Below are 24,413 nucleotides of genomic sequence, written 5' to 3' on the forward strand. Positions count from 1 at the left end.
CTCCCTCCTCTATCTCTCTCTCCTCCTCCTTCGTTGTCTTTCTAATGTAACTTCTGGATGATCGGGAAAGCAGGGAGCGTCTGGAGAGCCTGGTCCAGTGACTCCATCTCTGCTGAAAGATCCGTTCGCAAGGCATTTCGCTCATCATAGCTGGACACGCGGACAGGAGGGGATCCGTTTGTGGAATAACGCCGCGCTTTCCTGTGGATTTCGGTTCAGTTGATTTTTTTAAAACCCTCCTGGATGTTGGAGCGCATCAGACCGCTCTGAGTGAAGCGGTCTTCTTGGATTTTCAACGACTGACTGTTTATTTTTAGTCTCACATTATTAGCAGTGTTGCACGTCGGCGATCCAATGAAGGCTGTTTCAAAGCATCTAATGTGACTATCATTTTTTCTGTTGTAAAAAATAATGTCGGAGTTTCTTTAAGAGATTAAAATCGCGAGGGTTAAAATTTTCGTGGTTTTTTTGAATAAAAAAAATTTAATTAAAGGAAAGTTGCTTGTGCAAAGTTTTGGAGTCTGTCGGAATGGCTATGGTAGCGTGGAGAACCACGGAGGGCGTCGGGGACTCCCAGGGGACTCTCTCCTCCCCGGTGTCCCAAGTGGCGCCTCTGTCTCTTCCCGGTGAACTGACGGGACACATGAACTCAGCGGCCTCTCTGGAAATACCCCAGGCAGCAACGGCTCAGGGAGCACCGCCGCCCAATCTATCCGGCGCCTCCGCCGCGTCCACTTCCACCACCACCTCCTCCACGAACAACAACAACAACAGCACCTCCTCTTCCTCCTCTTCGTCCTCCTCTTCCATGGACAAACAGCAGAGCCAGCAGATCGAGTGCATCGTCTGCGGGGACAAATCCAGCGGGAAGCACTACGGACAGTTCACATGCGAGGGATGTAAGAGCTTCTTCAAACGCAGCGTCAGGAGGAACCTGACGTACACCTGCAGGGCCAACAGGAACTGTCCCGTGGACCAGCACCACCGCAACCAGTGCCAGTACTGCCGCCTCAAGAAATGCCTCAAAGTCGGCATGAGGAGGGAAGGTACGGCCTGCCGCCCTCCTTTTGTTTGAAGCGCGACAGAATACAGACGGAAACTCAATTTCCCATTATCCACTCTGCTTGTGTTCATCCGTCTACTTACCTTAACGCACACGTCCTATAAACGCACACTTGCATAACGCGATGTGTGTTTAGAATAACATTTGTTAACATAAAAAAATATTTGCTCTGGGCAGTGATAGTGGAGAAAACACATATGCTCCTCATTGCCTTTCTAAAACAGCGTTTATGTCAGGAAAATTATTAGTAATTTTTTGTCACTGAAAAAATTACTAATACTAGCTAGTAGGCAGTTAGCTGATAGTGGCTATTAGCCCAAACTTATTTTTCTCTAAATATTTGAGATTATTAAATATATCCTTTATCTCAAAGCCAGTATATTTTTCTAATATAAATACTAATATTGGCTGCTGGTATTATTTTCAAACTTGAATATTATTGACACAACATTTGTGTAGCCTAGCATTTGTTAAAAGGTGAGTTAACTAGCCTGGGCTGTGATGGTATGTGAATATATTCATCCCAAAATATAATTCCAGCCTTTATGTCATGCACATTTTTTTCCCTCTAAAGTTCTTGGTATTGGGATATATGAGCTAGTATTGGCTAATATTTTTTGTATGTTTTTTTTATTCGAATTTTCTTTTGCAGCCTTTAAAATGTTACTGTCTCATAAAAAATATTGCATGATGATTTGTCCTATTGTAGAGAAAACCTATTTGATCCTTTCTAAAATATCGTATAAGCCTTTATGTCATAGCTGGCTAAAAATATTACCATTAGCTTCTATTTTTTATTTTATTTTTTTACAAAAGTAAATAGCCTTAATGGAGATTTTGTTGTAGCCTAATTTTGTCTCAAATGTATTTTAAAATATATTTGCAGCCTTTATTTTACCAATAGCGTTTTAAATATTTTTGTCTTGCAAATAAGATAAAATAAAATAAAATAAAATACTAGCACTGACTTATATTAACCAGCTTAGGGTGCTACTGTCCAATATTTTTAAAAAGCTGAATTTCTTTAATGGAACACATAGCATTTGTGAAAAGCAAATAGTGGGGGTTTGATAACGTGGATAAAACCCATTTTATTCCCTTCCATGTGTTCCTAGAATATTTTATCACTCTTTATCTCACAGCTAGTGGGCTACTGTGTATTTCAGTGTAAACAGAAGGGGTGTGAAATAATGACGCAGCTACCATTCTGTAGCATGTTTAACGTAAGCTATCCCTGTTGCCTTCACGGTCAGCTGGGTGAAACAACAAGAGAACCTTGACATTGTAAGAAGTTCATTTTCGGCAGCGACACTATAGTAATTTTGAGGTTTTTTATTGGTTTTGTTGAGATTTCAGCTTTAAAGAGCGAGGCTTAAAAAATAAAACAGCTGCATTTTGTGGGTTTATGCAAAATCCGTGTCAACATTTATTATGTATGCAGGTCACACAGGCTGAGATGTGGCCTACTGTAGCATAGTGCTACTAGTTATAGGCTATCATATTCTGATTATTTTTACATTATAAATTCAAATTCCTCTTTTTTAAAATTCGGATTATATTCCAAACAGATATACCCCCAAAAAGCGGTTTTCTTAAGTTAAGACCAAAGACAAATATTTCTAGCTGAATATAAGCTAATTTATGACTCAGTTTTGATTGTTATAGACAAACTGAAATAACCGCTAAGGCCAACAGAAACCCCCGCTACTGCGTGCAGGTCGCGGCCTACATATAATCAGGATTTTTTTTCCTTGTCACAATGCTGAATGTGACATTTCTGACCAGGAGCTGTCTAAAACTATTATTCGTTGCTTACTTCTAATTTGGCTTCCCACTGCTGATTGTAGAAATAACCGGAGTGGACAGAAGAGACCGTGTGCGTCCCGTTGCTTTTCATTGGCATCTGTTGCTGTGAAAGATCCCCAAGCCCGGGCTGTTCTTTAAATGTCAGCTGGACTGCACTGGTAGTCTGTTTTAGTCTGACGTGACATCTCTGCTGCTTCTCGTTGCAGCCGTGCAAAGGGGCAGGATACCCACGCAGTCTTACCACGGCCAGTTCGCGCTGACGAACGGGGACCCTCTGCAGTGCCACTCCTACTTGTCCGGGTACATCTCCCTGCTGCTGCGGGCCGAGCCCTACCCGACCTCCCGGTTCGGCTCCCAGTGCCTGCAGAACAACAGCATCATGGGGATTGAGAACATCTGCGAGCTGGCGGCTCGGATGCTTTTCAGCGCCGTGGAGTGGGCCCGGAACATCCCGTTCTTCCCGGACTTGCAGGCGCCGGACCAGGTGGCCCTCCTCCGCCTCACCTGGAGCGAGCTGTTCGTGCTGAACGCCGCTCAGTGCTCCATGCCCGTCCACGTCGCCCCGCTGCTGGCCGCCGCGGGCCTCCACGCGTCCCCGATGTCCGCCGACCGGGTGGTGGCCTTCATGGATCACATCCGGGTCTTCCAGGAGCAGGTGGAGAAGCTGAAGGTGCTGCAGGTGGACTCAGCGGAGTACAGCTGCATCAAGGCCGTCGTGCTGTTCACCACAGGTAAATAAATTGGGAATATTTACACCAGTACAATAAGTACGGATTTTTGGAAAACCGAACATTTGAACAACGAGGAAAATTAGTTATTAAACATAACCACCATTAGTGTGAATACAATAAACAACAATCAGCTATAGCTTCGAGTAAAAAGCATTAAAAAAAACTTTCATTTTGATTTGCAACTTGGATCTTTATGAGACGTAAAACTTGGCAAATTTAATTTTAAAGCAATTATTTGAAATTCTGTTAAGGCTTTTCTTGTGACAGGAACGTGTTGGAGCCACATTTTAAGAGAAGGGCTAAAGATTAGGGCATTGGTAAAGAGGCATTCCAACCTCAAAGACAAAGTCAAAACATGCAAAAAAGACAGTCAGCAGTTAAGAAGAGTTTAGTTTTTTTTTATGTTAATTATTTAGAAGGGTACTAAAATTTTTTTCAACATGCAGGCTTTTTTATTTAGTGAAATTAAATCTATGTAAACTACTGAAATTTGATATTCCTTCAAATATCAAATTTGATATTTGAAGAGAGTAAAGTTTTAAATTAAACTTTACTCTCTGTCCTAAATGTGATTCTTTAACATAGTTCCATGTTAAAAACATACGTTCAAGATAAAATAAAAGAGACACAATAAGTACTAATAAAACCCACATTCTTACAGAACAACCTGGCAGGAACTTAGTGTGAATGAGAATCATTTTATGTCTAAATCGCATATGGTTGTAAATATATATATATATTTCTTTTGGCTTTACTGATGTTATTTACAGTGTTGTTTACTTGTGCTCCTTTAGCATCTTGTGTACTAAATATTTGTTTATCCAAGATTCAAAAGGAAATGAAAGAGTTCGGAAAAGCTGCTTTGAATCTGTAGCATTCAAATGAGATTTACTCAAAATACATCAAAATATATCTTCATAAACCCCTAAAGGAGGTTGTGTCGTCCGACAGTCAGCATGGTAATCCTGCATCCTCAAATCAAGTAGCGATGAACTGTTTTTGAGGAGCCGACTCCAGTAATTACGTTTTACTTTGTGTGATCCTTAACCGTTACATGTTAAATATTGTTTTTAATTCCACAAATACTTTGGAGTATTAGAAAATAAAAAAATACGATAATCACAAACAGGTTGTGCTCAGCTAAACTCCCAGTTCTGATGCAGCACCCTTTAATGGCTGAGCCGCTGGATCGAAAGGAACAAGCAGCAGCAGAGTGAAAAATAAAAGAAGCTCCTCTATCTAGGTCTATTTCGGTCCCCATGAGCACATCTGAGCACGTGTCTTTAAACTGGGACACAGTAGCCTTTCTTTAACCCCTGCTGCCATGCGGCCTGCAGCGCTGCAGTGGCGGCAGGCTGCAGAAGCAAAACATTTGAGCCAGTGCAGCAGCGCCGCTCTGCCAGACGTGGCTCTGCTGGATTCCTCTGCAACGATTTTGGAGATTTTAGCCGAGCGCCATCGTCATCTTTGATGGCAAGAAGCGTTGGACTGATGAGACAGTTGAACTCCTTTTCACTTCCCACGGCATGGATGATTGAACCTTTTGCTGTTACATGTCAGGCAGTTACCTGACCACGACTGAGTTTCTTTTTCCGTCTCAGTAGCTGTTATTTTATTAATTTTTTTTTAACCTGCTTTGATCCCCTGAGATGTAATGGGATGTTTTAGCAGAGCTAAAGGTAGCATTCCTCGCCTCATTGTGTACCTGGGCATGCTAGTGAATGCTACATTCCTCTTCTCTAATGAACGTTGCAACACAAAAGACAAATCCTACTTATTTCTGCCCTTTTCTGAGCTGCAGAATTAGGTGAGAACGGAAAGACTCTGTCTTCACTTTTAGCACCGATCCACTTTTTTCACTTTCAATACTGATGCCGATATCTGAAATTTAGCATTGGCCGATACCGACCCGATACAGGAAAATAGAGCTGAATTGACTTAAATCGTAACATAAATGTACCGAATTGCAAATGTAATTGATATTTCTGCACCAGTACAGCTCATTTAAATACACCAATAGCTTCACAAGATTGGTCAAACATCTAAAAACAACTTCAATTTGTCCAGTCCATGCAGGAGGAGTAGAACAGCCGATGTTAAATAAACATGAAAGACACTGAAACTCACTAAATCAATAGGTTGACTATTTTGGTCAAACATGTAAAATATAAACTACAATAAATCCTCCTTTAAATGGTTCAGAAAGCGTAATAAATATGTAAAATAAATAATAAAGCACAACATCACTTGGAGCACAAGTCATAGATGTAAGGCTCTGCACTTACAGATCGAGACACATTGTCACCGATGCCCAATTTGTTTTTGTCAACATCGGGACAGAGACAGATATCGATATCGGATCAGTGCACCTCTGTAAATGGTCCTGGTTTTTGATTATTTTATTTATTTTTTCCTTGTGGTTCCTCTCGGTGCAGACGCCTGCGGCCTGTCGGACGTGGCCCACGTGGAGAGCCTCCAGGAGAAGTCCCAGTGCGCGCTGGAGGAGTACGTGAGGAGTCAGTACCCCAACCAGCCCAACCGGTTCGGGAAGCTGCTGCTCCGCCTGCCCTCGCTGCGCACCGTCTCCTCATCGGTCATCGAGCAGCTGTTCTTCGTGCGCCTGGTGGGGAAGACGCCCATCGAGACGCTGATAAGGGACATGCTGCTGTCCGGCAGCAGCTTCAGCTGGCCGTACATGCCCATCCAGTAGGTGGAAGGCTTCAAGGTTGCATCTCCAATCGAGTGGTTTGGTTTTTGTTTTTGTTTTTTTCCCCCATGAAACCCAAAATTCTCTGCCAGAGGAATGAGATTATTGAAGGTAAAAAACAAATAAACAAACAAAAAAAAATCACGCAATTCTTCTAAGTAATATCAGCGGTCTGCCTTATTTTACAAAAAGGGTCCTGAACAAAATGAAGAACAGGAAATGATCTGAAATCAAAGGCAGAATAAAAAACAAGACACAAGTCGACTGCTTATTTTGGACTGGTTTTTTTCTTTCCTTTTTTTTGTAATTGTGATGGTGTATGGACGCTTTAACAAAACGGTATTTATTGGACCTGTGTGTATATTTATCGTGCTTGTAAATTATGTTTCCGATCCTTTTGCTTTTTAAATGTTGCTTGTGTCGTTTTTTTGCCCACGGTCAGTGAGGAAACTGCAGGGAGCCTCTTGTATGTATTGGACTGTTTATTTCTAATTTTTTTTTTTTTATTTGATTTTCGTCTCTGTTCCTGATTTCATACCTTCCAGAAAAAAAAAGCACTTTGGACTCAGTGGAAAATGGAAATATTTACAGCATTTGTTTTGAACCTGACTCTCTCGGTTCCACACTGAAGCTCTGACTTGGTGGTTAATTGTTTTGTCATCTCCTGGTTATGAAATTGCTCTTCTTTTTTTTTAAAGAGAGAAATTACTCTTTTTTTTTTTACTTTTACAAAAATATTCTCTTGTAAAAAAAGAAAAAAAGAAAAAGGAGTTGTCGATACTTCTTGGCCAAATTTCCTCATTCTTCTTTTCACGACTGTGAAAATATGACTGTTTGCCTTCTGTGATGATATCAGAAGCGGATCATTTCTTTTGGGTTTTAGCAGATAAGTTCAGTTTGCTCCTGAGATGCTGCGGCTGAGTGAGGCTGACTGTCAGGAAGCTGCCGGGTATTTTTCTACTCTGAGGGGTTTACACTCAGACGCCAAAACCCCGTCACGTTTTTTTCACTCACACACACACAAAAAGAAAAAACAAACAAACAATGGCACAAGGAGATTATTGATGATTACATTACCAAATAATGTGTTTCCACTTTTTTAAATTTTTTTATTTTAAATTTTGTTTGTCTTAGAGATTTCTAAAGAGCAACATCTTCCCGGGCCAAGAGACAAATGGACTTGATGGGAATCATGTGTTTACATGAACCCAGGCCACTCACTTGCACAACCTGCTCCATTCAAAGGGTACGAATGTGTGTGTGTGTGTGTGTGTGTGGGCGTGTGTTTGTGGGTGTGTGTGTGTTCCCTTGTGTTTTTTTTCTTTTTTCTGACAACCACTCTGATGTACTGTGAAAGTTAACATATTGGTACCTTATTAAATTATAACTCAAGATTTATACTTAAAGTGTACTTTGTTTATTTCACGTGATGTTTCATGAAATTGACGTCTCCGAACTGGGACTGTAGATCTCAGAATATCTAGATGTCAATATCTAAAATCTTTTAAAATTGAGATATTGCTTTTTTAAATTATTATTATTTTGCACTGAAAAACATTCTGTGGTGTTCTGGAGTCAGTTTCCGGCCCCTAGTTGGAGGGTTTTAGACAAACAAATTAATCCCAGTGCCAGTGGCAGCTGCATGCTGGTGCCATGATGTGCAGATCCTCTGCAGGAGAGAGAGGAATAAAAACTGACGCTATACAGTTTTGTTTTAACCATTAATGCAGACTACATTCATTTTCATTCTAAAGGAATAATGCAACATTTTAATTCTGATTATAACATATTATAGCATTATAGCATAACATATCATGTCATTCAGCAACTATTCACATAGCAAACAAGGAAATTACATGTTTTAGCAACTGGATGTATCCCCCCAATTCTCATAAGTATTTCTTAATATACAAGTTAACCGTTTAGGGTGTTTCCCTTCTTAAAGGAGCGAGGGTAAAAACTCTGGAGGAGGAAGAATGAAACAAGGATCGTGTCTGCGGTGGCAGATTGAAGAAGACAGAGAGGATTAAGGCAGCTTCTTTCCTTCTTAGTGGACAGAGAGCTAATGAGGGGCCCCTGAGTGCTCTGTCACTACAGTTTACCCTGAGGAGGGTGAAGCCGGGCAGTCCACGGCCCCTGGGCGCTCCGGGCCAAAAGGCCAACATGAAACAATGGAGCATTTTTCCCACACACGTACAGGTCCGAAAAACCGACAGGAAAAAAGAAGAAGAAGAAGAAAAAAAAAGCGCAGAGTGAACGGAGCTGGTTGAGATGATGCTGGGAGAAACCGGGTTCAGACTGAGGTCTGTGCAGATGAAGTTGTAGTTCGGGCCCCGAAAAATGGGTTCAGAAATCCGAACCTGGAGTGTTTTGGCTCCAGGTTCAGCTCGTATGCGCAGTTCATAACTTATCATCCATATATAATGCTGATAGGTCGATGAAGCCCGAGTGAGCCGCTATTTTTATTTTATTTATTTATTTCGCTGCTGTCATAGATGCACTTCTACTGTAACACTTTATTTTTTACTTTCGAGGAATTGATATGTGGATTTACATTTTACGCCATAAAAACTGTGACGTTTATCAATCGAGATCCACGCATAATTGCGTCGCTTTCTGCTGTTTCCCTTCCGTGTTAAATAGTTTGGGCCACAGGCTGGCGGTGGGTTCAATGTCCATTATTCAGTGTGGGATACTACAAAGTTTTCTTATTATTATTACTTCTCCGATTAAATTTCGCTGCTTTACTGGCGCTTACAGACGATTAATCAATAATTATTATGCTGGACGGATTTTAAGTAATTAAATACTCATGTAAAGATTTTAAGACAAAAACCACTGATGGTTTATGGTAAAAATCCACTCAAAGAACGACGCGTCATTCTCCTTGCTAATTGTGCCTCATCTCCAGTGAGCAAATAATTCGGAAATAAATGCATAAAATGTAAAAATTTAAATAAAATAAAATAAATAAAATTAAGTTGCATTAGCAAAGAACTCTCCGCTTTTGTATAAACCCTCGAGCACGTTTATTTAACTGTACGAGTAAATTAAAGAAAAACTCGTACGGCGGATGAAAACACATCCTTTCTACTGTTTATCTAAAAGTTTACATTCGGTTTTCTGAGTACTTATAATTTCTTTTGATTTTTATTTCCAGCAACATTCACCAGGGTTGTATATCAAAATATAAAAAGCGAGAAATACGTTATTCCAACAGTTATATGGACTTCCCCGCCTCTATAATTTTAAGCTAAACAATTCATAACACAATGTATTTTAGTTTTCGTAGACTGTATTTCTTTTCTTAAAAATACCTGCAATTTTTAGGTTATTTTCCTACCTTATTTTTTGATAAAATAAATAAATAAAAATCAATAAAAAAATAACAGAAATAATAATAATAAAATAATCTAAATAAATAAATAATCACGCTCAATTAGCTCTGCCGGAACTTCTCTGTCCGATTTATTTATAGAACAGCGACGTCATTTCAGTTCACACGCCAGGCTTCATTATGACTTTTTCTTGCAAGTACAACCGCAAACATTTCAATTCTCTTGGAATAAACTTAGTTTAAATTAAATAAATCGCATTTTTTATTATTTTATATATATATATTTATATATATTTTATATTATTTTTTATTATTCCCAAACGCTGTAACGCTTTACGACTGTAAGCGCCATTTTGAATACGAAAAATGATAATAAACATACATTTTCAAAATAAATAAATAAATAAATAATAATAATAATAATAATAATAATAATAATAATAATAATAATAATAATAATAATAATAATAATAATAATAATAATAATAATAATAGGGTTGCATATCGCACCTGCAGTTCCTTTTGTTATTTTACTGGAGCATCTGAGCATGCTCAGATTGTATTCCTTTGCATTTACTTGTTTTATTTTATTTTCACAAGGCTTTTAAAAGGCGTTCATACGACCTAAGCTCTACAGCAGACTGATTGTTTTTTTGTTTTCTGTTATGCAGATGACTCAATTTGGTGCTTATTGGTTAGAAATGGACTCAAACAAATACCAACACGTCCTCTTTCGGACTAATAAGTCAGAAGTCAGCCTTGCAATATGGCTGCCAACAGTTTATTGGTCGGATGTTGATCTGCTGTGGGACTGGAGGTGAACAGGAAGGACTCTTGATGGTTTTGTCCCTTTGAACAGGAAGTGGAAGCATCAGGTTCACAGTTTGGACTGACGGTCCAGAACTCTCAACACGAGAGGCAGGAAACGTTTATGAGAAACCAGCAGCGACTTGACCTCATATCGAATGTAAGTTTGGGAAATAAATGACATTCATCAGGTTTCTCCAGAGGTCACCCAAACCATAATGGGTCCACTTCTACACGTTGACTCACTCTGCAGCTTCGGGAACAGACTTGTTAAACGTCCTTTTAAATATTTCTTATTCCCCCTTTTCCACCAAATTGCCCCTGTAATCCCTTCCTCCTCCTCAGACGGACACTGTGCCGCTCTGTCTGGCTCCTCTGGAGGCTGGAAGCTGACAAGGTTCCTCCACACCGTTTCAGTGTCCCCCCCCTCCGTGACCCTTCTGGCCTTTCACCTGACACCAACCAAAACGCAGGCAGGGGCAGACGGAGGCACGTCGCGCTCTGGAGTTATTTAATATCATTTACAAGTCCATCTTAAATTTTCTCTGACAAAAAACAAAAAAACAAAAACAAAAACACACACACACAAAAAAAACCAAATCTTCCATTTTTTTTCTCTCTCTTTGACAAAAAAAAGCTACTTTACACCCAGAGACGCGAGGCTGCCGCGCCACGCCTCACTGAGCCCATCTGATGCTCACACGGACTTAAAAGCAGGCAATATTGGAGGACGCCTGTCTGCCGAGGAGCCCCCTTCTTTGCAAAACATTTCAACGACAGAGGAGCAGAGAAAAAAAAAACCCGACAGCAATCAACTCAAGGACTGTACAAAGAACGAGCTGGCGTTGCTAAGAGACAGATGCAGAATAACCTCCACCAGAAACCTGACCATGACCCTTCCTCCGCCTCCTCCGCCTCCCAAACAGTCGCTGCCTCTCCCACCCAATTACTACAGAACATTAAAGACCACCTCTGTCACATTAAATCTGAATGCCAAGGAGAAAATGGAGTGGAGGGTGGAGGTGGTGGAGGTGGGGGTTTATGAGGATGCTGCAAGGGAGATTTTTGGAATACTTGCTGAAGTGAGAAAACAGTTTCAATTTCTTTCTTTCTTTTTCTTTTTCTTTTTTTTCTCCATTTGGTTTGGTTGCAGCAGGCCTGCAGGACGGCTGCTGGTGCGTTTCATCCAGGCTGAGGGGGACGACAGGCGGCGTTTGGGACGGAGGCAGGGATGAGGTGGAGGAGGGCGGAGGAAGACGGGCAGAGGGAATCTGTCAGACGAATGAGAAGATGAAGATTTGACAGAGAGTTCAGCTCGAACGAGGCCTGTCGATTAGTGCGTGTGTGGCTGACAGGTGGAATCCCAGGGGCGCGTCTGTCACCGCAGCCTGCTGCCAGGCCGAGGCGGTGGCCCCCCCTGCTCCACCACCACCACCGCCACCCAACAAACCCAGCCGAGAACGCCCACGGGCGTGGTCTCGGCGACGACGCCGCTGCTCCTCATTGGCTCGGCGCCGGCGGCTCGACCCACCAACCAGGACCCAGATTAAAGCTTTATTGTGGACAGAAACCAGGGCGAAAGTCATGCTAATCCCCCGCTAAGACATCGCTGTCAGTGATCTGTTGCCACAACGCTGTCCAAACAAGCCTGCAGGAGCAACCAAGGGCACGGTACATTTAGCTCTTTCTGGCCCCGGGTGTAATGTTTATTTCTGCTGGTGTTTAACGTTTTCAGTGCAACGGCAGACCAGACACTCAGGTGTGCAGAGGTTACAGAAGGATCTGTTGCTATTCGAGCTGCAGTATGGAACTGTTGTTAAAATATATATACACATGAAATGATCGCTCTGTTCTCACAGTATAAGACAGATAATCTGTGAAATTATTATTATTTTTTTAAATTAGCTTTTCTGCCTTCTCCCAGTGCCAACTGTTGAAATGCACTCAGTCAGAAACAACCAATCAGAGCCAGGAGGAGGGGTTTAGCGCCGTCAATCACTCTCATGTTGACGCCCTCCACCTATCTAGTTCACCACAACATAGCCTATGTTAGTTAGCATGGCCTCCTCCAACTGTAACTTGTTTCTCCTTCAGCAGCGTGGTCACGAGGATGATAGACAGCGCTAAAACCCTCCTCCTGGTTCTGATTGGTTGTTTTTGAAGCATTTCTTCAGACGGCAATAGCAACTCAGGGGGACGGGGTGGAGAAGACAGATTTTTTTGTATATAGAGATTATCTGTGTCATGTGATGCCTCACAACGTGGTGACAGTTTTAACAAATACAGAAAAAAAAATATTTTTGTTAAAGTTGCATTCTGCAGCTTTAACATTTGTTGCTTTTCAAAAGTCTCTTTCCTTACCAGGACTGGAGGGACAAAGGAAAATCACACCGAGGTGGAAAAAAAGTCCCAACTATATATGGTGTCACAGATGAAAGTAAATATATGTATAGTTTCTGGGGGGTTATCAAGAGTTGTGTAATCCTAATCCTAGAATAAATGTGAGTCAATCTCACCATCATTCAAATCAACCACTGAAAATAAACACGTTGGCAAAGAAAGTATCCATGGTGACTTTATTAGTCATCAATATGCATGACTGGCTCTGTGTTTACGTTTCTTATTGTAGTGGAAAGTGAACCTTATCCCCACAGTATGATGCTGCCGCCACAGGATGTGACATTTTTGCGTGGTTTTAGCCATTTTAGCTATAGATGTGTGGGTGTCCTCATTTATTCCTGACCAGAAATAACATTTTTAATCGTATTTAACAGAAAAGTTTTTTTTGTTTTTTTTTAAGAAGCCGTTTTTGGTGTTTCTTTCGACATAAATCTGAATATGTTTGAAAACACATGAACTTTCAAACATGTCAGCAGCAGTTTTTATATTCAAACATCTAAACATCCCATTTCTCTGCATGAGGACCTGTCGCTGCACAGAGTTACTGGTGGATCGATGCCAAAAGTGCATTCAAATAAAGTTAAATTGCAAAATGCATTTCTTATTTTCATAAACTAGATATATTTGGATTTATGAAAGACTGGGAAGCAGAAAGTTATTGTTGAAATAAAATAATTAGAACTCCTGGAAACAAAGTTCAATGAATCTAAATCAGTGGCGTCAGAGAGGAGGAGGATGGAAATGGACGTTGCATCTAGAAAGATGGAGTAAATTTCTGCCAAAAACACTCAGATTTTATGATTCATCTCTGTAATTTTCTAGAAAACAAACTTGAGCATTTCAGATGTTCAAAAGTTGAAACTTTGCTGAGAAAAACTTCAGAAACTTTGAGACTAATCTTTGATATTTTCTGGAAAAAACTTGGAAATGTTCAGCGTTTCCAAACTTGGCATTTTTTTGACTTTTAAAATTTTTTAAAAATGTCCACATCTTTCTAAAAAATTTCTGAGATTAGTCTCAAAGTTAAAAAAAAATTTTTGGGGCAGAAATGTATAACAATTTCCCAACTGCCCTCGTAATTGTGAAGAAAATTTTGAAAACCATTAGTTTTTTTATTTCAGCTTCAGTTAATTATAAAGTTCTGATCAATTACGCAGAAGTTGTTTAGTTTTTTTTATCTCTATCTATGTGACATAACATGTCAACCTTTATGCATAAATAAAATCAGCAAATCATTTTAGCAAATCAAGCACAGGATCTCCTGTTAGATCAGGTGACTACAGTTTCTCTTACTTGTGTGGCTGCTAGACTCGATAAAAACACACACACACACACACACACACACACACGCACACACACACACACACTCTCTCTCTCTCTCTTAGTGGAGTCATGGTGCTGCAGACAATAGACAAAGCACACAGTGGAGCCATGAAGTCTATGAACACATTAGATGAGACACACACTCGTGTGTACCAGAGCAGAAAGGCAGCAGTGGAGAGCAGCATGGCAGAGGGAGAGTCTCCACTGAGGTGAGTCTTCATCCTGACAGTGTTAGCAAACAGATCATCATGAGTGAGATGATCCAGATTGAAACGCCTTGCTTCTAAGAAACGGTGCTCACATTTAGTCCGGGTTTCAACGTTGGGACATTTTGGCTGAACGTGATTCTGGAGACCTGTGGAGGCGTTTGAGACTTTTATGCAGGCAACAGTTACGGACAGCAAATTAGGAGAGGAGCAACCAGAGGAGCAGTAAAAACCTTCGATAAAAGCAAAACACACAAAAGCTGAATAGGAGAAAACAGCAAATAAGATGTGCCAATAATAATAATAATAATAATAATAATAATAATAATAATAATAATAATAATAATAATAATAATGATAAAATGTCTACTCTGTGAATTTCAAACAAACAAAAAAAGTCAATCAGATACGTTTTGATTCTTTCAGAGTTCTGACACAAAGACAAAAGTTTCACAAAGCCAATCAAAGGTTTAGCAAGTTCTTCTAGTTCTGCATCTGAATCTACAGAGCACCTCCACTGCTAACACTCCGACTCTGATTTCCTTCACAGCGCCGCTGTATGGTCCACCATCATTCATGGGTCACGGGAATTATTGTCTGTGTGCTGTGACCTTTGACCTCCCAATCTCCTAACTACTGGCAGTTTGTAATCTTGCTCATTTGGGAAATTGGACATCGGATAAGTCAGTCACCCAATTGTACTAATTTACCCGACATTAACCTTTTCCCTTTATCTTTAGCATAAATTAAACAGAAAAGTGAGTATTAGAATATTATTTTTGCAACTTTTCAAAGGAAGTTGCTTAAGATGGAGCATGAGAGCAGAGCAACCAATCACAACTCAAACTTCGAGTGAAGCTGTATTCATCTGTGTCTTTGTGTTAATGCAAATTAAAGGTCAAAGGTATGAGCTGTTTAAAAAGTTTTCTCTTTGGTTTGGAAGAATTTGTCCAGAAAACCCCCCCAACATAATTTAAATTAATTTGTAATAATCTGACATTAGACAAAATGAATTCAGGGAATAATAAAAAATAATAATGTAGAAAATGACATTTCTGCTATCATCCTATTATACAGTCAGGACCTATTATGGCTGATAAATAAAAGCCCTTAATTCCTCTGTTAAAACCAGGGTTGGATTTGCATATCATTGTAATAAAAGAAGGTGAATGCATTGTACGGGAAAAAATTGGTTTGGGAAGGAGTTTGTAATTTTCTCCATAATTTGCAAGGTGTCAATAACTCTAACAACCCAAAGGGCCAGGATGAAGCAAAGTCGGGTCACAGCCACGGTGTTTAATCGCCCAACTTTAAACTTTCTGATACTTTACCAAATTAAAAACACAAACTTCAATGTGGCTCATTTGGAGTCTGTGGCGCAAGGATTAGGAGGGTTTTTTCTGGCTTTATTAAAATTGATCAATTGCACAAAACTGCAAAAAGGAAACACTTTCTATCACACGTGTCACATGATCAACAACCAGACGTCGCCGCAGGTGGAAACCATGACGATGAAGAAGACAGGAAGTAGTTGGAGGATCATCACTTTGATCATTTGTTCACGTGTGATTTTAATTTTATTTCTTATTTAATAACACCACAATTTGTGTTTTTCAACATTATTGACAAAGTTTTTTTTTTACATTGCTGCCGACATGGGACTGAACTTTGGTGAGTTCTGTTAAGACTGAGAAACAACCAGGACAGGTCAAGGCCAAACTTTGAGAGTTTAGAAAACATGATGTCAAGGTTTGACCATCACAGGAAAATCACCTGAAAATGGGATGAAGTTGGTTATGCATTTCACCAATCTCCCCTTATTAAACAGTGGCAAGAAGAAAGCTCTTTTTAAAAGTAGCCGTTTGTCACACATTTTGCCACCAGCCACTTAGGAAGTGAAGCAGTCAGATGAGACCAAAGCTAAACTCAGGAACACGTAAAGAGTCGACGTCTCAATGTGACCATCTGGTCGGGACTAACCATGAATAGAACTTCATTCATGGTAAAAGGTTGATCTGCAAAGCATTGACATAACAACGTTCAAAATGTATTCATTCAAAAAGCAAGTAACCCTCTTTCATTTCAAAGATCAGGCCTTACTTAGTGCCAAAATGTCAAGTGTTCAGTTTATCCAGGATGAGAGGAGGCCTCTGAAAAATGTTCCCTGCATTTCAGCGGTGGTGTTCAGCAAAGAGGTTTTCTGTTTGGAGCAGAAAAGTTTCACATCAAAGTGGTTCCAGAGCTTAAAGGGCCAGCATTATGTTTCCTCCAGACTTAAAAGGGATTTGACGTCACAGTTTAATGGGCATCTGTTTCTTTAAGAAGCTCCTGCTCTTTCCGACACTGTGCCTTCAGGAAGTCATAACCACAACACTGTTCTTGTGTTAACCCTTTAACGTTTTTTAGGAGCATTTGCACTGAGAAGCAGCTGGTATGATGAGCTCAGTACATGTGCAGTTCCACCTGGTCTTTGCTAATTGCTGCTGGCTAGTCTGAAGGAGCTGAGTGAGAGCGTCCCTGAATAGTTACCGCGGGAGATTAAAAGACTTTTCAAATATGCGTGAAAGAATCGAAGCAACACGACAAGTATGTTTTCTGATGAGGGAATAACATTACAACATAATGTAAAGCTAACAAAAGACAGATTTTACATAACGCTGCCCCTTTAAGATGAGAAGAAAAATACAAAAATAGAGACTTTTTAAGAGATCTACCGATGCAGATCTATAAAACCGAGTCCATCATACCTCTACCGCCTGCACACGCCCTGATGGTGACACTTTGACTTCATCAGAAAGAGAAGGCCTGCCGGTGAATATTTCTTTTCACACTCAGTGATCGGCGGGGGAAATTGAGTTCATCTTCATCAAACTGTGTCACTCTGAAACGGTTTGAGCTGCTGAGAGTCTCTGTGTGGAGAATATTTAAGGCTCTGAACGCTCTGAGAGAAAGAGAACTCCTCCTGCCAGGCCATGTGTGTGTGTGTGCGCGTGGGTGTGTGTGTGTGTGTGAGAGAGAGAGAGAGAGAGATCCGGGGGGCCCGGGGCCCTCTGGACCGGCTCACGCTGAATAAGAGCCCCAAAAAGAGGTGACCCGGGCTCTTTGAGAGCAGGTTAGGAGGGGACGGGAATGCTTTCGCTCCGCGTTTGGCCCCCTGACCCGCCGTCCGATGGGCCGCCTAGGCAGCTTTTGAAGCCCAACATATTTATTTGCGACGCGCTGAAGAGAGAGGGCGGAGCGGCTGTCAGAAGAAAGTCATCGCCCCGCTGACAGCTTCATCTGCCGATGAAGGGCGTCGATGACAGGCACACAATGTCGCTGCGTCAGCCAGCCGGGGGCAAAGGACTGTCATATGCGGACATGCTGGGAACCTCCCCTCCGTTCCCCTCTCTCTGAATATGTCAGGAGCATTTCTTTTTTTGTTGTTTCTCTCATCTTCTCGCTGTATAATACGGGGATGTCAGACGGGGAACATGTGGGAACTCTCTGCTGCATGGCTGACTCAGCTTTTGTTCTGTCAGTCAGAGGAATCAAACAGAAACAGCTCTGTTAACAGCGGATATGTTGGCATTCACCTTTAAATGGCTCCGATTTCTCAGTTGTTTTTCCCACCTGAAGTGTAAAGGTTTGTCCTACCTGATGACATTTTTCCATTTTCCTCATATTACAACCTCAAAATCCTCAGAGGTTTTGAGTGATTGGACCACCAATAGGCAGTGCTAATGCTAATAGTTAAGTGGAGGGCAGCCGCCTATATTTAGGGAATGGAGACACTTTTTCTTGCCTCCCCTTTTGTGTTTTCCAGGCACATAGTGCCATTTTATAGCATAACTGCTATATATATCAAATATGACTCAAAAGAAATGTGACTGTACTTGAACGCCTTGAAATCAGGCCTCTGTCTCTTTAAGAAGCTCCTGCTCTTTCTCAAACTCCGCCTTCAGGAAGTCATCACAACATGGCTCCTCTGTTAACCCTTCAACAATGTTCTGCTAGTGTTGCACTCAGAATTAGCTCATATAATGAACTCAGCAGATGTGCAGTTTCACAGGTGTTTGCTAATTCCTTCTGGCTGAAGGAGCTGAGTGGGGAGCCGGGGCCACCAGGGGCCACCGGGGGCCGCTCTGTGAGGCTAAAGCTTGGAAGCTTGGAAACTGCAGCTCTGAGGAGGAGCTACGACTTGGAGGCGGCTCCAGGTCCAGCCAGGCGTCTTACACAGCTGAATGGTTGCCATGGAGATTAAGGGATTTCTAAAACACGCACATGTATGAGGAGCATGTTTTTTAATAACTGAACAATAACTGATCACATGTGATTTTTATTGTGTCTCCTATTTAATGGAAACACAATTTCAACATATTTTTTTTTAACATTAGCGCAACATCGACAAAGTTTTGTGGACATTTGTAATGGAAACGTGGCTAACGAACACCAGTGTTCACGCCAACGCACAGATTCTCAATTAGATTTAAGACTTTGACGAAGCCATTCAGACGTATTTGCGTTGGTCTATTACTATGTTTTTCAATCTGATTTCTCAGGGCCCGCTGTGTTTCAGGTTTTGGAGGTTTTCTGCCAAAAAACATTGCATTACCTCCTCAGCACGCCAGGAGGCGCTGCAAGAGCCTGCTGACCTCATTCATGTCCATCAGGTGTGTGGAGCCGGAACACCTGAAGCGTTCAGGACGGTGTGTCTTTGGGAAGGAGGATTAGAAAACGCTAGTCTGGTTTCCAGTGGGGATGAAGGAAATCATTCCCACAGCCTGATGCTGCCACCACCAAGCTTCCCTATGGTTAAAATTTCTACTTGACCTTTCTGAGCTACGACTATTGGGTGTTTTCTTCTGTTTGTATTTTCATAATTTTATTGGCTATTTCGATCCATTTAGGTCTTGCCATACTCTGTCCAGTCACCTGTTCGTGTTAATGTTCGAAAGGTCTTGCCATATCAGTCAATTGCCTTGTATTAAGCTTCTTAGTTTATCCTTGTATTTTGTTCTCAAAGTGACGAATCAAGTTCAGCTGATTCGTCACTTTAAATCCTAACAAAACGTATTAACGGTTGTGATTTTTATCGTGTCCAAACGTGGAGAAGTGATCGAATATATATGTATGTCTATTTTAGATTTTTCTCAAGCCACCGTAGGTCCCTGCAGGAAGTCACAGCTAAAGCTTCGTTTAATATATTTGACGTTTCCGAAAGGAAATTGTGGAGAACATTTCCCTGACTGATCCGCTGCAGAGGATGATTGGGTACCGGCCCGAAGAGGGAACCAATTAACCTGAGAATGTAGGTCATCTGCAGGCCGCCGCTGAAGCGCCAGCAGAACTGCAGCTGCGACACGGCAGGAAGCGTGCGTCGTCCTAATATGCATGAAGCACTCGGCGTCCCTCTCTATCAATAAGTCATTATCCGAGCCGTTCCTCTGATGGGCACGTTGCAGGGTTCACGGGCCGGTTGCGGCCCTGGAATGCTTCCCATATCTGAGGGGTAAAAGGTTGAAACAGTCGCCCGAATCAATAAAACACGAAACAACAGCAACAGTTTGAAAACGGGTTTTAATCTCAATATGATCTCCTAGAAGCAAAAAAAAATAATAAAAAAATCACATTTAACTTCTTTTCTAGTCTTTTACTTGAGATAAATGCAAACAAGCGCTAGCGCCAGCTGCAGAAATTGCTTCTGTTTTTTGTTTTTTAACCATAGATAAAAAAAAAAAAAAAAAAAAGAAATCCTACAACTACTAAAATCTGACGCCACTCCATTGTGTTTACATTTCGTGAAGAAGTTAAGCTCTTGTCTTCTTCGGAGGTTTTGTGTTTTTTCCTTTAGTGGTTCTTGTTGCAGCGCCACCACAGGCGAAGAGGAGAACAGCTTTTTCAATTATTTTCTGGATCGTTTCACAGAGCAGTGAAAATCAAACGTTGCAGTTTTTGGTCCCCAATCAGGCAGAGTCTATCGGACTAAAAGGCGTGAAAACATGGTTAGTGACTGTAACTTCATTGATTTACAATTTTATGAGGTTTCTTGATCCGGGATGGTAAAAATGATAAAAAGTCTGGTCTCCAGACTGCAGAACAAAAAGCGAGTCTTCTCTCAGAGAGTCTTTCCAGAGTTGCTGTAATGCTGACTGCTACAGGAGATCCATCCTATCCACAGCATCTACAACAAACCTTTGAAGAAACATGGATGTCATAACAACTTTATTTCCCTTTGGGATTAATGAAGTATTATTGATCTGCACTGATTTAAATGAACATAAACAGGCTTTCCGGTTGCATAAGAAGTAGACGTTTGTCATTTTTATGCTAATGACACATTTGACTGAGGGTCTAATTTAGCAAAATAGAGAATTTTTCAGAGTATGAATATAATTAAAGTTCTGTGAGGCTATTTCAAGACAAAATTCTAAAAAAATAAATAAAAACAAATTTTCAAGCCATACATTTTTCTTTAGTTGTGTTTCTTTAAAATTGCAAAAAGTCTTCAAATTTCCACCAATGACTCCATAAAAACAAATAATGCTGTCAAGAAGAAGAAAATGTACGGGAATGTTCTTGCAACACACACACACACACACACACACACACACCACCACCAATAAGCCGAACAAAATGCTTTATTGCTGCTTTAATTGCTCCCCTCCCCCTAAAATACACTCTCCACATCAGGCCGGCATCTCTCGGCGCCGGCTCCACCATCAGCTCAAATTACCGTCCAGCCCTAATTGATATGAACAATAACAGAAGGAAGCTTGTTAATGGTGAACATAATTGTCCCAGACAAAAGGCCAAACGCCGCAGATCACACTCTACAGCGGGAGCGGGCGCAAGGCGACGTCTGGGCTGCAGCCAGTCAGCGCGGGGCGGGGAGGGGAGGGGATGTTTCACTCCAGATATCCATCTAGCACCTGAATCACATTTCATTACTGGGTCACTCATTGACTGGACTCCGGACACCACGACGCTGCACTTACAGCCCGACCCTCCGCTCGGCTTTATTCCTGCTGCTGGTTTCACCAGCTGTGGGAAAATAAGGATGAAAAACTGACCGTTTGACAGAGAGGTGAATAGATATATCTATCTTTAATATTCTCCCATCAGCTTGAGTTGGTGTGTGAATTGTTTTTTTATTATTTGTTGCGTCAAAAACCAGCTACAGCCATTTTGTCTTCTGAAAACTGCCTCATCCATCTCAGAGAGGGACGAGGGGAAGATATTATATAAAGTGTAGAGCTGGAACGATTAATCAGTTATTGGAATAGTCATCAACTAATCTAGTAATCGTTTAATCATCAACTGGATTACACAGATTTTTTTGATTTTTTAAAAGGGCCAATTGTTTTGTTTAGAGGTGAAGCCAGGATGAACCCAAATTGTTCATTTAATGAAAAAATTAACAACTGTCAGAGGGAAGACAGGGAGCCAGAGCAGAACAAAAAACTATAGATCCAGGGGGAAGAGAGACTGAGGAACACAGAATGATAATGACACTAGAATCAGATAATCAAACCCCAAAACATCCTTTGCTGAAAGAACAACACAGTCAAGAGCTGCACTTGAGCCAAAACCGCACAAAAATAAATTCATTTTGTATCTCTCATGAAATAAACATTTGTCTGTATGTCCAACCCAGAACTCCTCAAGTGACATTTTTATTGCCACCTGGTTCAAATTCTGCAAAAAAAATAAAAAAAATAAAAAATCTATTAAGAAAGTTTTGCTAACCATTTCTTAATAATAATATAAAAAAAGAATAGTAGACAGTATTTTTTTGTTTATCTGCAGACGCTTACTTTTCTACAAATGATAACGCGTTCACATAAGGAATGTTGTGTTATGGGAAAAAAAAATCTTATTTAAAAAAGAACATGACTTATCTGCGTCTTTTAGTGTTTTTCTAATATTGTGTAAAAAATCAATCAATAAATAAAACCTTTAAGTGGTCAAATGAAAAATCTGCAGAATGTGGCATTTTTAAAAAATTTCAAGTTAATTAATCATCAGAATAACCAATAGATTGGTAGATTCCTAATATAATGGTAATTTGCAGCCCTAATGAGGTGAAGCTGAGGATCCAGCCTCCTCCTTGGTCTCCAGCTCTTCCTCCTCTCCCCTCCCAGCATCCCCTGCTGCTGTTGTTGGGGTGGTCTTTGCCTCTGCTGTCACCAAAGCTGCTGGTCTTTCAGCTGTCCTGTTTTCTTCCCTCCTGTTTTTTTTTTTCCCTCTTCTTCTTTTCCATCGCTCTCGGAGGCGTCACAAGCTTACTGAAGCAGCTCTGACGTCTCTATCAGCCTGACCCAGTACTCTGCCCTTTCCCTCTCCTCCTCCTGCTCTCCCAGAGTCTATCACGCTCTGTCGTGAGTTTTCTCCTCGTGCCAACTCTCCCCCCGGCAAAATGGTATGGAGCCGTCACTCTCACAGGGTGTTCAGTCAGTTGTCTTTATTTTGTAGGGAAGAAACAGTGAGTTACTACGAAAACCACTTTATTTAGCAGATATTCCGGCTTTGTAAGCCGTAAGTCTTTTTTTCTGTACAGATCAAATTGATCATGTCTAAAACAAACACCTGTGCTATAATTCTACAAATGTGCACAAAACTTTGTCGGTAATGTTTTTGCTAATGTTTTAATTGAAAAATGTAATTAAAGTCACACTTGAAAATGTTTGTTCACTTGATAAGTCATTAAAAAACAAGCCGCCGCTAGCATGCTAGCATTCTCCTACCACTTCCTGTCGTCCTCTTCTTTGTTGTGCCAGTGGCAACATCCGGTTGTTGATCACGTGACTCGTCTGATGCGGAAACTCCATTTCCATTGCAGTTTTGCAAAGTAAACAAATTCCAATTCTTTCAAATAAAGCGTTACCAAAAAAATGGATTTTGTTCTTGTGTATGTGTATTTATACAGTGTTTATTTTTACATACGAAGAGCTCATGATTAGATTAGTGGAAACATGCATGACATCGATCCGGCTCACTCTGTTACACGATCAGCAGTGGGAAAGTCTGGAGGAAGAAACTCCTCACAGTGAAGGCAGAACAGCTGTAACAAGTGAGTCACTGCAAAGACAAAAATCCAACAACATTGGTTTATTCATTTAGAAATTCAGGTTTTAATCTTGCATTATTGCTTTTCTTAGAACATAAATGCACATTTATCTTTTTAACAGGGTAAATATTACATATGATCAATTGTCAAAATAATAGAAATCAGCCTTTTAGCAGGTTTTTTTTTTCCATTGTTAGATCATGTTCAGATAAATCTAAATATATTTCTGTTAAGGAATCTTAAAAGACTGAAAGATAGTTATTACATGTGCATGTTGTAATGCAGACCGTAAATGTTTGCGATGCTAAACTACAAGTATTTAAGGTCAGAGATTAGCTAAATGTTAATTGGTGGAGAGAAACATGATACTTGACAGTTTTAAACAGCTGACTTATACATAACTATCAATAGAAAAATAAGAAAATATTTGATTGGTTTTATCACATCTCACCTGAATATTTTTTATTTCCTTAAAGTAAAAAGAAATAAATGTATTTTCTGCCTACTTTGAGCATGAATGGTGCTGTGTAAATGAACTGCTGTTGCACATTCATAAAAAGAATCTTTACCTTTTCTCTGGTGTGTGTTTCTCTGCTTAATCGAAAGAAAATAGTCATCATGAAATACAAATTTACAGTTATTTTAAAAAGTTAGTTCTCCAGTTTTTTTTTTTTATCATATCTGGGTTTTTCCCCCAATAAGCTGTGTTTTTTTTTTTTTACACGAGTATGTGATTCTGTATTTTTTTCCCTTGAGGCTGTAAAAGAAGCAGAAAGAAAACTGATAAAGAGAAGCTCTGCCCATAGCAACACACACACACACACACACACACACACACACACACACACACACACACACACACACACACACACACACACACACTTCACTTCCTGCAGCTCTTAAAAGCAATTTAGATAAGACTCGTTCTCGTCTCAGACAGACATTTCCAGAGAGGTAATGCCGATGCTCTAGTTGGCTCAGGTA

At 40.5% G+C, this 24,413-nt stretch overlaps 1 protein-coding gene across 1 annotated transcript; it reads left to right on the forward strand.

The window, feature by feature from the left end:
* On the forward strand, positions 1-7,705 carry LOC122846116 (COUP transcription factor 2-like). The gene is made up of 3 exons (XM_044142892.1): positions 1-1,046; positions 3,076-3,600; positions 6,036-7,705. Exons 1-3 carry the CDS (start codon positions 530-532, stop codon positions 6,308-6,310), a joined length of 1,317 nt encoding a protein of 438 aa, XP_043998827.1. The 5' UTR covers positions 1-529; the 3' UTR covers positions 6,311-7,705.
* The last annotated feature ends 16,708 nt before the right edge of the window (positions 7,706-24,413 follow it).

Source organism: Gambusia affinis, linkage group LG02 (assembly GCF_019740435.1).
Source record: "Gambusia affinis linkage group LG02, SWU_Gaff_1.0, whole genome shotgun sequence".
Classification (NCBI taxonomy): domain Eukaryota; kingdom Metazoa; phylum Chordata; class Actinopteri; order Cyprinodontiformes; family Poeciliidae; genus Gambusia; species Gambusia affinis.

Coding starts and splice junctions, on each gene's coding strand:
- LOC122846116 (XM_044142892.1), top strand. CDS start 530: ATGGCTATGGTAGCGTGGAGAACCACGGAGGGCGTCGGGGACTCCCAG. Junction 1,047..3,075: donor AGTCGGCATGAGGAGGGAAG/GTACGGCCTGCC, acceptor TTCTCGTTGCAG/CCGTGCAAAGGGGCAGGATA. Junction 3,601..6,035: donor CGTCGTGCTGTTCACCACAG/GTAAATAAATTG, acceptor CTCTCGGTGCAG/ACGCCTGCGGCCTGTCGGAC.